Here is a 14,525-nt window from a genome sequence, read left to right as displayed (position 1 = left end):
GGGGAGAGGGGATCCTGCCTGCCAGCCCCCAGGATGTCTGGGAATGCATAAAGCCGGTGGCCGGCGGGCCCAGGACCAAGTGGGACCAAAACGTGAAGGACTTCGAGGTCGTCGAAGCCGTCAGCGATGTAAGTTCCCTAAAAACCGTTCTGGTGTGATTAATGCGACGTTGTGTTCAGAAGCATTGGCCTCTGCGCAGACCTTCCAGTTGTAGTCCCTCGTGAGACAGCCGACGTTGCGTGCAGGGAGGTGAGAAGGTCTCAAGAAGTTGTACAGCCTCTCCGTCTGGATCACTCTGACAGTACTGGGATTAGGATTTTTTATTTCCTTTTTCGTAAGTTGCATATATCGTCTTAGCAATCTTATCTTTCTGAAAGGAACTACTAATATATTCTTGGCTAAATACTGCATACTTGAAATATGTTAATGTATAATATTAAAGATTTCTGCACTACATTGTTGTTAATGGTGCAAGTCAATCTAGGCATGATTATTTTTAACCAGCTGTTTGCGAGGGAAGAGGAGGTTTAGAGAATACATAGACTTAGCTAAGCAGTGAAACATTCATGTCATCAGCCATTAATTCGGGCCCCGTCTTTTACCATGGCAGCACACAATGCTCTGAGCTGCGCACGTCGCGCTCTACATTTAACTGACTGACTGACCTTGGGACCTAGCGCTTTCCTTCAGTGTTTCTATCATTAAAATACAGATGCTGCTCTTGGAGCATTACAGATGGAAAGGGCTGTGTATGAGCAGTAGTTTCTGCTGCTGCGGTTATACAGTCTAATTTCCAATTTTTTTTTAAGTGTGTCAGAACCTTAAAAGGGCATCGGATTTAGATCGCTAAATCTGAAGTGGATGTAGGTGCTTGGAGGCAGCCAGCGTGCAAACACCACCAGTCCCAGGGATGTTCATGGGAGTCCTGGGAAGATTATTTTTCTTGGGGGAACCTTACAGGCGTTTGTTACACGTGTCAACTTTAGGAATGCTGCAACCTGCCTCTTGAATTTCATAGACTTTATCAGACTTGCCAGCACTTACCAGTATGGTGGAAACCTCTGTTTTGGGCAACCTCTCTCCACAGAGCCTCCACAGAAGGGGATGGTAGTGTTAACGTTTCTGCAGTGCAACAAATATGATTATCAAGTTGCATCCCATGTGATATGACACAAAGAAGTTATCTTTGTTAGCTTCCTGGAAAGGAGAGGCATTTTAACTGTCCTATGAGCATAGGTGTGCCAGATTTGCTTTTCAGCATTCCTTGTGGTATCTGTCCTTAAACAACTTGGGAGCAACGTGTTATCACTCTGTTTTTCTCCATTAAACTGTCCTTTGTCAACACACCGTAGTGCCTTTCGACTGTCTGATTTGCATTTTGTTCAACAAAGGGTGTAATAGAACTCCTTGATACAGTTTAGAAAAGGTAACTGAAAGAATACAGGGATTTTTCTACTGTACTTCTGAAAGCATCATCTGACATAACTTGGTTTTCTGATTTCCAGACTATCTCTGTGTGCAGAACCATAACCCCTTCAGCTTTCATGAGGATTATTTCACCAAGAGAATTTGTAGATGTGGTGCTAATGAGGCAATATGAAGATGGGACGATGCTGTCTGCTGGTAAGATGCTTGTGTTCTCAACATGTTCATGTTATGTTAGGAGATAACCAGCAGCTACCAGAAATAAATATAAAATAAAAAATAAGTAACACGCTGTTCAGTAGTTGTTGATCTGATCTTAATTGGAAGATAAAGTATTGGTGGTCTCTCTACATTGTTGTTCTCAGAGTACATAAGTCATCTTAACATTCAACTAATGATACTGTTGGCCTGTGGTTTCTTCCCTTGCTGTGCTTTTGAGGTTGAGTAAGAGTTTAATTTACTGTTAAGTTCTGGTGTATTTTGTGTGTGTGTTTTTGTTGGGTTTTTTTAAGAATTTACAGAACTTTCTAAAAGGAGTCCCATTTAGGCTAAAGCCTGTTCTAACATTTTCTCCACTGCCTCTGGATTTTGGTGTAGCCGTTGAATAAATGCACCACTCCTGTATGTGGAAATAATTTTCTTATGAAACCAAATAGTGCTGATTTTTAAGGGGCTGCCGCTGTGTGGAAGGATGTTTCTTTGTTTTTTCACTTTCATCCTGTTTAACTGTTACAAATCAGTGCTTTTATTGCCCCCCTGTTCAGCTGTCCCATTTTCCCATCCTGCTCTGGAATACCTTGCCAGGAATTTATGTATTTGCTAGAGTGCAGTCAAGTGGCATGGATTTGTTGGAAGTAACTTGAATGACCTCTGAAGAAAAGCAATGCCTTCACACAATATGGGTTCAGTGAAACTCCTTCAAAGTGTCATGCCTGAAGTAACAATTACTTCTAAATTCAACACTTCTTCGATTTCCCCATTCCATGACCAGGGTGGTTCCTTCTAATGGTCTTTTCCGACCGCTTGCATGGCACAGCCCCACATGGAAAAGGTTATACTGACATTCTTCTTAAATATATTCTCATATAGTGCGTTTACTTCTCAGCTGGTGCTTTGAAGTACCAAGGACTCTTTCCCATCTTCTGTGAAAATGACACTTCTATTGAATGTTTTTTCTTATAGCCACCAATGTGGAACACCCGCTGTGTCCTCCTCAACCAAATTTCGTGAGAGGTTTTAATTATCCCTGTGGCTGTTTCTGTATACCTCTGCCAGGGTAAGAAGCAATCTGTTTGAACGTTATGTGTTCTAAAGCCCTTCTTATCCATTCTGTGGTGTGTTTATGTGTATGTGGCCACACGGGATCTGTAGCCTCTTGGCAATGGCATGTTTCTGTCTTCCTTTGGCTGGTAATTGTTATGGCTGCGTGCCCTTTTTCTCTTTTTTTGTGCAATGAATTAGTCTGTCTTCACTTCCTAGAGGGAAGTCTTTAATGTTACAGGAACCATCATCATGGTAGGATTCTCGCTGACCTCTTATTTTAGCAGAACATACAAGTATGGTCTTAAGATTTGGTAAAAGAGTATCTGGTTGTTTATGAATTATGGCAATGTAATAAACAGGATCATGTACCTAATTAGGGCCTAGTTTAACTGTAATTTGACTTGTGGGGATAGCCACATTCATTGAAATTTGGAATTAATGTCTGTTGTTTGTTTGAGAGAAAAAAAAAAAACTCTAGAAATATCTATCATCAGACAATACATATAAGAGTCATTGTAAAGTTCTTAATGCTTAAACCGCTGGCTATAAAATCAGTTGCATTGTCTTTGCAGGGATCCAGACAGGACTCAGCTCCTCAGTTTCTTTCAGACTGACCTTGGTGGCTATCTTCCTCAGACGGTGGTGGATTCCTTCTTTCCAACTAGCATAGCTGGATTTTACAGTAACCTGACCAAAGCCGTTAAGGCATTAAAAGCATGACAAGACCAATTGCTGACATCACCAGTTGAGGGTAGGAAAAAACCTGGCAGCTTGAGGGTAGAAATAGGATGTTGGCCTACAGGACTTTTCTACCAGCATAGATACTTAGAAAAGAGGAACAATGAATTGAGTAAAGTAAATTTTTAAACCAGCATTTTCTACCTGTCTGTATGCAAAGCAATGCATTCTTTTCTAATATGATTACCTTCATTTTCATAATTAGAAAAATATCACACCGGAGGCTGGAAGAACCCTGGAGGCAGCACTGGTGGCTGTCTGCGGGGAGATGATGTGCATACTGGATCTGTTCTTGGCCACACTTTGGCAGTGTCTGTGAGGAGGAGTGTTGCTAAAATCCACTTAGCGCTACGGCGTTAGCCAGGTGCAGGTCAGCCATGTTTTGTCTCTGAAGCTCCCCGTAGACTCCTGTGGAACAATGTTCCTTCCCCAAAAGAAGAGGTAGCTCTTTTGCTGCCAGCACTCATAGAGCTGCTAAGATGCTTCAGTGGGTCCAAACCAGCAAAGGGTAAAAGGCAGAATAAATTGGATTGTGTGGAGGATCCCACTTATTTGTTCCAGCAGACTTCAGTATTGATGGTAAATATGCCTTAAGTGCTTTTTTAATAAATCTAGCAGTGCAAATCAATTTGTCCGTCTGTGGGTTGGCAAGTAGACACTCTTCCTTTCTCCCCTCTGTACCAAAACCAGTGATTTCCACAATGACATGAAACAAACTGCACTGTCACAGTGGCAATAAATAAAGAGGATTGAGCACTTTACTTGCCATTTTTTAAACCGCACTTGAAATGACCATTTTTACTGCACTTGAACATTTTTTGGTCTCTTGTGGTGAGAGGTTTTAATGGGTAAATAATCTTTTCTGTAGCTTTGTCTTGACTTGACAGGCCATAATGACACTACTTTTTTTCTAGGACTGGTTTGCCTCACAGCACTACCTTGGGAAATCAGCTCCTAATCTTGTGTGCAGTGACGTGTCCAGCTTTAGAAAATATTTATGGTACTGGTTACTAAAGGAACGTCAGCCGTTACTGTGGATAACATATAATTACAAAAGGAAAACTAATTCCTGAATTAGAAATTTAAATGCAGGTTGTGATTTTAATGCTGTAACTTGATTATTTAACAAGGTTAATATGCTCTGCTTTCTGTCTCTGTGTTTGTTTTACATACAGTATAGGGCACGGGCTTGCACACAAAGTTTCCCGCTGTAATTCTCACCCTACGGAATAGATTTTTCAAGGAAACAGTTTTTTATCTAGTCTCCTTTGCATACAAAGATGTAAAAATTTGTATGAGTATGATGAAATAAATATTTTTCTGCTACATCTTGCTGTTTTTCCTGGATCATCCTTTAAAATGGTTCCTTTTGCAGCTGCTTTGCCATCAAGGAAACATAAGAGCCACTTAGATCTCCAGTATCTCTCTGAATTCAAGGCAACAAGAGAGGGAAAAGCCTTCGCTCCCATTTACACTCCCCGCTAACTGGGAATAAAGGTGTTTTGGTGAGAACACTTACCCTCCCAGCTTCTTTGCTTTTGGTTGGTCTTTATTTCCAATTGCTGCTTTCTGTACTTACAAAGAGTAACAAATTCACTGAGGAGAGATTTGGATATTACAGAGGCTCATACATATTTATGTAAATGTACTAAAGTTGTTAGGCAAGAAGTGCAATATCTTGGCAAGTCTTTGCAGGATTATGATTAATTTAATTAGCTCAGTTCAGCACTTGTTGTTCTTGCAGGTAAACTTTTTGGAGACAATGGGGCTTTTTATTAGCTATTTATTATGTTTAATTTTTTTTTATTGCTCTGAGCAATAAAGGTGATAGGTGAGGCTTTTCCTTGGAATAACTTAAGGATCCCTTTTCTGAGTGCTCAACACATTCTATCCAGAAGGAATTAAGAGCCTTTAACATTCAGCCTTTTGCCCTGCCAAACTGGAGATGGAAATGCCTTGGCAAAGATAATCTTGGAGGACTCCCCAGGGAGACACGCTGCCTGTCACACAACAACATGTTTTGACTTCTTTTGATCATGGCAGATGCCAGGAAACGCAGAGGCATGCAAAAACTGAAAAACTTTGGAAGTGAAGTGAAAAAAGATCAAACCTGTCTTGGTGGTTCTATGTCAGTTCTTAAGTTGATGAAATTAAATAGCTGTTGCAGGTGAAGACACTGTCAGCAGATGGCACTGAAGTAATTAAGGCATTCTATGCCATGGCTGTAGCTAGTCCAGTCTCTGTTGTTAAAGTTATGCAGCTGACCAAAAAGTGTGATCTGTCTTTTACAGGACATAGCTTTAACAGTGCTAAAGAGTTCAGGCCTGCTTTTCTGTACAGAAATCATTAATGTTTTACCTACATTGTTATGGGCAAGTGGTTGAAAAATCTTAGAATCTTTTATATGTACCAAGCCTTTACTGAGACTTTGTTAAGCCTAAACCAATAATGCAGATTAAGTTAAATACAAGAAATTCTACCATTAAAAATAAAAGTAATATTCAGAGAGTTTCATGTAGGAACCAGTTTAAAAATCTACAAAAAGAGATTCCCTTTCACATTTTTCTCCTATTTTGGTTGCCACCCATTTCATAGAAGTTTTCTTTTGAGGATTGGTTGGTTGGTTTTTTGAAAAGACAACTGAATTGGGAAGAGGTTTGGAAGTGTGAGGGCAGATGGCTTGTCAAGAATGTTCTTTTAAGGATTAACATAGAGTTGACTTGTGAGGAGAGACCAAAGCAAGTTATATGCCTGGATTCAATTAATACCTTCTGCTGTCTATCCTACTTCCCATTCTCTCGACTGCTGTTTCTGTGACATTGTGTTAAGTGCATGGAAAATAGCTTCTGAACTCCTGCAGTTTATGGTTTGGTGAAATTAAGTAACTGAAAAAGGGTGCAGCAAATTCCCGAATATGGGAAGGTGAACAGCCAAGGACAACAACCAGTGCAGCCATCTGGCTTTCAACTGGCAAGTTGCTACTTCCATCCTGATGCTGCATCTCTCCCTTTAGTGAAGTAGATCAGAGAAGACCAAATGGGTGCACAAGGCCATCTTGCCATAGATACACATGCTGCTGCTGGTAGCACTACCAAAATGCTGATAGCAGCGTTTGAAGCATAGATTTATCTCCAAGTTATTTAGTGTTTCCAGAATAAACATTTGGATTCAGAACTTCTACTTCCCAAATACTTTCACTGGTACTTTCCTTGCAAAATTAACACGAAGACATTTCAAAAAAACGTGTGATTAGAAAGTAATGCTTGGACCGCCTGCTGGAGTCCTCTGAGACCTCTGGCCAGAAGAAGGTTAGGAAAACCTCTGCTATACTACCCTCAGCTTCCTGCCTCACCCTTGCAATACTGCAAGACACTCCTTCCCCCGCCCCCCCGCGTTTGCCTGCTGGAGTTGAGATGTCTGTCAACTGCTAGTAGAAAGTTACCTTGACAGGCTTTGGCTGTCCTGGATGTTCAGTGGTTTGAATGGAAAAGCTGGAGTTTTCCAGGGCATATTGTCATTTTGACACACAAAGTTCCATCCCCTTTTCTCTGGCCCTTACACATTCTCTAAGGCTTTACACATTCTGTAAGGCAGTGTTTGGTTGTAGGCTCGTAGACACATTTCTTCCTCTTAGGAAGATAAGGCAGGGAGCAAGACTTGTAGAGTAGGACTGAAAATTTAGCACAGAATGTGCTTTTGATATTTAAGTTAATGGCTTAAAATAGGAAAGTATTACAGCTGTCACATATTTTATTACAACCAGTATATTATTAATAAAGTCATTATTTTATAATTCTACACTTCGTAACATCTGTTTCTGAATGTTGAAATAAGATTCATGCACATTTTTTGCACATCTTACTTTATCCCAGACAGCTTGCTCTGTAACTGGCAGTAAGATCATGTGTACTTTTCATATGCACTTTCTGAGTATCTTGCTGTGCTAGCCAAATGGCTGCAAGTAATAAAATCCTTTTTTGTTTGTAATATTGGCAGTAGTCTAATTCCTCCTCTTACAAAGTTTCAGATGACTTGGTGGTAACAGAGCTCAGATTCTTCCTCTTGATGATAGCTGTGATGGGCCCATCAGGTAATGTCTTGATTATATTCCATGCTTCAAAACGAGTGAGTCCTTGCATGGCAGTTGTGTGCACTTGTAACAGCTCATCACCAGGTTGAACAGGGCTGCTTTGTTCTAATGCAGTCCCTGGAGAAACAAAATTTATTTCCTTTAATTCTTTGTGTGGAGGAGACATTAACATATCTTTCGCTTATTAAGGATCACTAGCATGTTTGGTACAAACCACCTGGTCTCAGCAGGCAACAAATTACTGGCACTGCACAGGATAATGCTGCATTTACAAAAAATACCATTTTCATGGGTATAAATCAGCAGTCAGTTATGAACTGCACAAGTTTGCATGATCTAAGAACCTGCTGTGTATGCATTTAAGTGTGTTTACCTTTAAATATCCTGTTGATGATGATGGGTTTATCTCCATGAATAGAGCCCTTCCCTCCTTCCAAACTGAATCCTAAACCGGCAGGTGTTTTTTCTAGAGTTACAGTGCAGATTGTGTCTTCGGTTGCTGGAAACAAATGAAAAGTTAGCAGATGGGCACCACATAGTCTGAAAAGCTAAAACATCTGTTACAGAAAATGAACTTCTGTTTTGTTTGCAAAGGCACCATAAACTGCCAAATTAAAGAGAAAACTATAACTTTTATTTCCTCTTTTTGTCATTGTAAGGCCATCTGGGAAGCTGGGGGAGAAAGTTGTGTTTGAATTCATGGCAGAATGAAAATATAAAGATGAAAGCTGTTAACATTTACTAGAATTAGAATAATCTGTTCAATGAACAAAATTTAAGGTAAACGTATTTGACTTGATGTTAGTTATGAAATTGTTATCAACTACAAAGCTGCTAATGTTTATCTGCAGTATGTAAATAAAGCTACAGATTTCCAGATCGTGCTTAAGGAAAAAAAAAAAAAAACCACAAAAATATCTTAAGAATCTGAAAAGTTCTGCAAAAATCTGACCTTGCTATGTTTCAGATGTAGCCACCTGCTGTATTAAACAATAGCACATTGTTTGTTCAAACCAAAATTCTCTTTCACAGAGAAAAAGTCTTGTAAACTAGAATCTGATAATATTAGAATAAAGATTCACTGTTCACTGAGTTGTCTTTATATCTTCAATTAGATGTGTTACTACAATAATAATCTTTGTATGTCTATAGAAATTCATACAGAGGATCACGTTTTGGGTTTTTTTCAGAAGATTCCTTTATTTTAGAAATTCATTAATTCTTTTCCTTTCCATGAAAGTTATTCCAAATGTGTGTTTCGGGGATGTTTTATTAACCATACTGTCTTTAATCATGGTCTCAGATTTACACAGCTAATCCTGAGCTGCTTTATGAACACCTGGATTTCAGGTGATGAGTAAACACTTAGCAGGTGGGGCCTGCAAGGTAGTGCCACTGAACTTACTCACCAGACTCCTGTGAGGCATCGCTTGCTACTGAAGGTGTACTAGAGTCGATTGAAACATTGAGATTTTTTTCTCCATCTTTAGCTTTTCTAGTGACAATAACAGCTTGCCTGGGTTGTCGAGCCTGTCGCATGATTGCCGAGGCATCGTTGTGAGTCACACCTTTAAGAGACTTTCCGTTAATGGATAGTACTTCATCTCCTTTCTGAATAGTTCCTTCCTGAGATGCTAGTCCATTGGGAAACACCTTGTGAACCTATTGAAGAGCCGGTCACCATACACACACAAGGAAAGAGAAAAAAAGGACAAATCACTAAATCACTCAATAATTTTCACCCTCATTCAGTTAATACTTTTTAACATGTCCATTTTCCATTCTTTGCCAGGAACAAGTTGCTTCTAGCACGTTTCAGGACCGAGGGCCGAATAAATTTGTACAGAGAAGTTCTGCTGGGCATAGGCCTCCTCAAGCAGCTAGGCAATCTGTTTAGCCCCGGTATCAGATGGCCAAAGCCTTGCTGCCCATGGTACGTGCCTTGCCTATGCTACTTCCTGACCCTCTTGCTGCTCTGCTAGTGGAAGGAAGAAGGCGTGAAGCTAGTCTCTAGCTCCCAGACCCCTTCCGCGTCTATGTGTTCACCTCATTCCTCCTGACCACCCTACGTGATCTTCTATAAGCATGTGAATAAGGTGTTGGTTACTTCTTGCTGAGGGCTGCGTGTTGTTCTGCCTCAGCTTTCAGAGCTGTTGGGGAGTATGGTGCCCAAGGAAACATGACACCATTGCCAATCACCTGGAGAGGGCAGTTCTCTGCAGAAGGATCCCGTTTTCACCCATTAAGACCATGATTCTTCTGACTCAGTACAGCTGCCTACTTTAATTATGCCAAAAGCCAACCTCTGTAGTGGAAAACCGTAAGTTATGTATTTTTAGATGTAGTAGTTGGTTTTGGAGTATTTTTTAAGAAAGATATTACTTACTGTTATCCCTTTGTTTTCTAGATCAATGCCCCCTGCCAGGCTGAATCCAAGCCCAGTATCTTCTTCTTTATGCAAAATTGTAACATGAATATCATCAAATTCCTAGGCAGAAAAAAAAAATAAAGTCAAGAACTTCCTAATAGGTATGTCAAGAAGATTGGAAAATCAGCATGTTTTCTTTATGTCAATTGTGCATTTTAAAATGAGACTTAGTGGCATAAGCATAATACTGATACATGTTTAGTATTTGGTTTTGATCAAATTTACCTATCAATTACCTATTTTATAAAATGGTATTCTGTGTCTATAATTGTTCCAGTTTGGTAAACAGGTTATCAGTTGGTTCTGGACCATAAATTGAATTATATTAAAGAGTATAGATATCACATACTGTAGAAACAGAAAATATTGCTGAAGCGTGTTGGAGAGCCTTTTCGTTGAAAAAGTGGAAAAAGAATTTGGCATACAACTCACATGGATACAAGTGTCACAGCTTAAAATTTGCTTCTTATTTTTATTTTTTAACAATGTTCTACTAACAGGTAGAGTAAACTCTCTCTGAATATGTTATCCCAAAGATGAGTTTGTATAGGGTAACAACTCCTGTTTAACCTAGTTTCCTAAGGAAACATGGCTTTCTTGACTACAATTTCACAATCATGTTCAGTATGTGAACAATTGTAGTTGCATCTTTTGATACTGTGTCTTGTTTCCTTTCACAATTGAATCCACTGGCCAGCTGCAACCAGGCAGAGGGTATGTGCTGCTCAGAGATTGTCCTGCAAATTCCATGAAAACAGACAACTTGGTATGATAGAAAGGCTAATGCCCCATCGAGGGCAACATTGCAACATAGCTTTTCCTGCTAATCAGATCAAAAATACCAGCGTGGGATGTTGACAAGAAACACAAATTGATACAAAACTTGGCTTTCATAAATTCTGCTTGTCAAACTGTTTTTTGATTGCAACATATTAGCAAAGTTTGATGTAATCGGTAAGAATTTGTCTCAGAAGTTGAACTGTTTTCAATGCAGAACTCTGGATGTTATCTGCTTTTTCTTTGAGTATGAGCAGTTTTCAAAAATCTTTACAGTTCTGGAAGGTGTACATTTAACCTTGATTTTGACTTATTCTGAGCTTTATCAGAATTCTAGATGAATCCAGTAAGACTAAAGGTTGATCAGTATCCCAAAAATGAGGCATTGGGTGTCTCAGACTGGCAACCAAAATAAAAAGAAAGGCCTTCAAAATATCAATGCCTACTTCTGCATACACTGACCTTACCTGCTGAATAACTGTTATCCCATTAGTTAAACGGGTATTACTCTTGCTTAGTTATCCTTGAAGACTTCTTCAAGATTTTTGATCAAAAGAGCTGAACTTTACTACTGGTACATATTGAGATTACTGTTTTATTTGTTATAATATCAAGTTGCAAAGCTTAACCAGGCGCATTCACTCCACAGCTTTCTGAAAGTCATGCACAAAAAGAAAAAGTAGATTTACCTTTAAGGTTGCTTCATCTAGCGACTTGACTTCCTCTATAAGCTTTGCTAGCTCTTCAGGGGAAAGCAAAGAGATGACAGACTGCCCTGACACACCAGATGCTTGAGGTGAGCTGTGTTCCTGTTTCTCTTCCTCTTTCTCATTGTCTGCTAGGCTCACAGTATATTCTCTCAACTCAGAAAGGCTGTGCCATTATGATGAGAATAGAAGAGAAACATTGAGTTATGAAAGAACATACCCACAAAAGCATAGCATAGACAATTTTGGAGCAGTCATCTTTTGATCTTATCAGCATTAATTGGGGGGGTAGCTCCTAGAATAAATATTATAAATACGTACAAATGTAAATTAATCATGTTACTCCAACAGTAGTAGAATCCATCGCGTAAAAGAATAGGAACAATCTCTTGGCCCCAGGGAAAAACAGACTTAAATCTCCTCTATCATGGACATGCTAGAAATATTCCTCCTTAAGTAGGAGGAAGTTTGAAATGTTCATGCGCTTATATAGTACAAATTAAAAACAAGTGTAACAGTCATGTGAGCCATTCAACCTTTGTGCTCTAAAAAGTTCTTAACTTAATCTGTGCTTTACTATTATGTGCTACTACCTTAGAACGTTAATCTCTCAGTGGATCAGCACAGATGCTCCCCAATGCTGATCTGTAAATCTGATTTTTAAGTATGTTATCTTACTTTAGTGAAAACCCAGTGTCCAGGTGATGATTGTCACTTGCAGGTGAGAGAGAAGTCCCATCCTCCTCCACAGAGGACTGAGACAACGTGTCCAGAGTTTCCCATGCACTGTTTACAGAAGAGGCTGGAGACTGAGGAAGGCAAAGCAAAGACTTCATTAAAGCAGATGACACCTGGCTACTGATGGAATAGATTTTGCTACACTTTTCATCATACGGCTTCATCATCTCACAAGACTGGGTAGCAGTAAGTGGGAAGCTTCGTGATCTTAGGCTGTGTGCTTTTGCTACAGATACAAGATGGGAAGTTGCAATGGCTTCTGTAGATAAGAGGCCCGAGGAATGTTCAGTGTTGGCATTGTTACTTTTCTCTGAGCTAGTCGCAAGGACCTCCTTGGGGGAGGAAGATCTATCTAGGCTCTTTGTACCCATGACCACAGGTGACTTTGACTGTTGTTGGCTAGTTTCACAATGTTGGAGAAAGGCTTGGTTTAAATGGCCTGGAGCTGCTTCTGGCCCTGTTGCAGTGGGAGAGTGTTCTTTCTGGACTGATGGTTTCAGGCTAAACCTTCGGTGTAATTTTTCAGGTGACTGAGGAGCACTCAAGGATTCAAATGAGCTTATTCTTTGTTTTATTGATGATCCCCTAGGAGAGACACGGGATAAGCTGGATTGCAGTTCTTTGCTGGAAATACTCTCAAAGTCAAGAGGGTTTTGATCTGCCTGCGATTTTAGATCTGAATTTGCTTTCCTCAATCCTTTCAGACTTTGGCGAAACCAGGCTGGCTTAGGTGCAACAGGAGGACCCTTTTTCACACTGTCGTTGTCATCTGACTTTAGAGCTTTTGAACCACCTATTTCTGATTCTGATTTCTTCAGGACTGTCTCTGAGCTGCTTCGATTTTGATTCTCTTTGTTTGTGTCAATGCCAGCTTGCAAATCTAAGTGGACATTGTCTTCACTCATGGTAGGATTAAATAAGCTTTTTATGCAGTCAGAAATTTTAACCCAAGGGTCTTCTGTTGTTGTATCAAGACTATAATCTACTCGTGCTTGTCTTTTAAGTATAGGCCTTTGTATTGATGAAAGTGGATTCCCTGTATGAGAGAAATATTGATTAGAAACAAGCCTCCTTCTACTTCTCCATCCCTTAACCATGCATTGTTATTAATTCATTAAATTTGATCTTCATTCAAGCCTCCAATTTTTTTAAATTTCTAAAAGGTTTAAACTTTTTTAAAATTCACAACTCTTGATCTACAAGTTCCGATTCCCGATACTGAAATTAACTGAAAAACAAGGTGGTTCTGTGCTTATATACAAGATCCCTTTTCTAAAGGGCCTGCAAGTTCTAAAGGTAACCTGAAATTCTGGAGTGCTGAAGCCATGATATAGGCTATAACAGTTAAAATAGAAGGCTAAAATTGCAATGTTGTTTGCAGCCTAGTAAAAAAGCTGATGTTACAGTAAATTATTTGAAAAAAATTTTTTTCTTTCCTACCTTTATATCCTGCTCTAAAAAGACGCTTCCATGAAGATCTTTGATTAATATTTATGCTTACTTACATTTTTGCAGGCATTTCCAGTTGTATTTTTCTAGTAACTAAAAACTCAATTCTAATGTAGGAGTATTTTTTACATCACGGACTGATTAAGCATTTTAATGTTAGACATGGTAAAGCTGAATGGCAGCAAGCTTCTGTTTGTGCAGTTACACAGTCACTGTTATCTGCTTCAGTGTAAACATTTTTTTTTTTAAGGCATTATTATTTTTTTACTGCTGTGAGCCAGAAGTTACAGAATTATATAATGGTTTAGGTTGCAAGAAACCTCTTGAGATTGTCTAGTTCCCTTAACACTAGATTTCCTTTATTGTAACTAGCACAAGAAGATACTAACTTATTATCAGTGGTTTGTACCGTTGCAATACTTGAGCCTTGAAACTATGCATAAAAATGTCCTTTAGAAATGCTAAAACTAACCTTTAATATCAAATTTTCAATATAAATAAGCAGTTTCATCTGAAGAAATACAGCAATGGCGTACCTGTCCATTAATACCTTTTTACAATAAATCATCCATTATAGTTCTTTTGGTATAATTTCCCCCTTTTTTCAAAGATTAATCAATAATTTGAAATTTCACCTGGTCACCCCAAAATTTACGGATATGTGTTGAAGCCTACATTTAAAGAGAAAGGTGAAGTCAGTTTGACGCCCATTTTGGAATCCAAATTAAATGCTAGGTTTAGCTGCAAAGAAAAGTTCATGGAAGTAAACATACCTAAGTTTGCTCTTCTTTCTTGATCTCTGCCCGCTGGAACAGCAGTTGTGTGTTCAGTATCATATGCTGTAGGAGAAGTGGTAAAGACGCTGTGGGTTACATCAGTTTGATGTCCCTCTAGCGCTGGTTCTCCAGTT

General features: G+C 39.2%; 2 protein-coding genes across 2 annotated transcripts in view; one reads left to right on the top strand and one right to left on the bottom strand.

Annotated features, from left to right (window-relative positions):
* Positions 1–8: 8 nt before the first annotated feature.
* STARD5 (StAR-related lipid transfer (START) domain containing 5) lies at positions 9–3,408 on the top strand (the record flags this gene model as incomplete). The annotated part of the gene is made up of 4 exons (XM_009707798.1): positions 9–128; positions 1,506–1,623; positions 2,608–2,701; positions 3,261–3,408. Coding segments are annotated over 4 exons (480 nt in total), but the record flags the coding sequence as incomplete, so codon positions are not given.
* A 3,771-nt stretch (positions 3,409–7,179) lies between these two features.
* The window catches only part of IL16 (interleukin 16), a 47,156-nt gene continuing 39,810 nt past the window's right edge, over positions 7,180–14,525 (bottom strand). The window contains exons 17-23 of the mRNA XM_009707799.1: positions 14,389–14,517; positions 12,107–13,202; positions 11,411–11,594; positions 9,903–10,004; positions 8,926–9,178; positions 7,890–8,015; positions 7,180–7,633 (exon numbers count right to left, since the gene is read on the bottom strand). Of these exons, the coding sequence (XP_009706101.1) occupies positions 7,440–7,633; positions 7,890–8,015; positions 8,926–9,178; positions 9,903–10,004; positions 11,411–11,594; positions 12,107–13,202; positions 14,389–14,517 (2,084 nt within the window). The 3' untranslated portion in view covers positions 7,180–7,439. The remainder of the gene's footprint in view (positions 7,634–7,889; positions 8,016–8,925; positions 9,179–9,902; positions 10,005–11,410; positions 11,595–12,106; positions 13,203–14,388; positions 14,518–14,525) is intronic.

Source organism: Cariama cristata, unplaced genomic scaffold (genome assembly GCF_000690535.1).
Source record: "Cariama cristata isolate BGI_N322 unplaced genomic scaffold, ASM69053v1 scaffold1709, whole genome shotgun sequence".
NCBI lineage: Eukaryota > Metazoa > Chordata > Aves > Cariamiformes > Cariamidae > Cariama > Cariama cristata.
The sequence above is the reverse complement of the archived record's forward strand: the minus strand, read 5'-3'. Positions and strand labels throughout refer to the sequence as shown.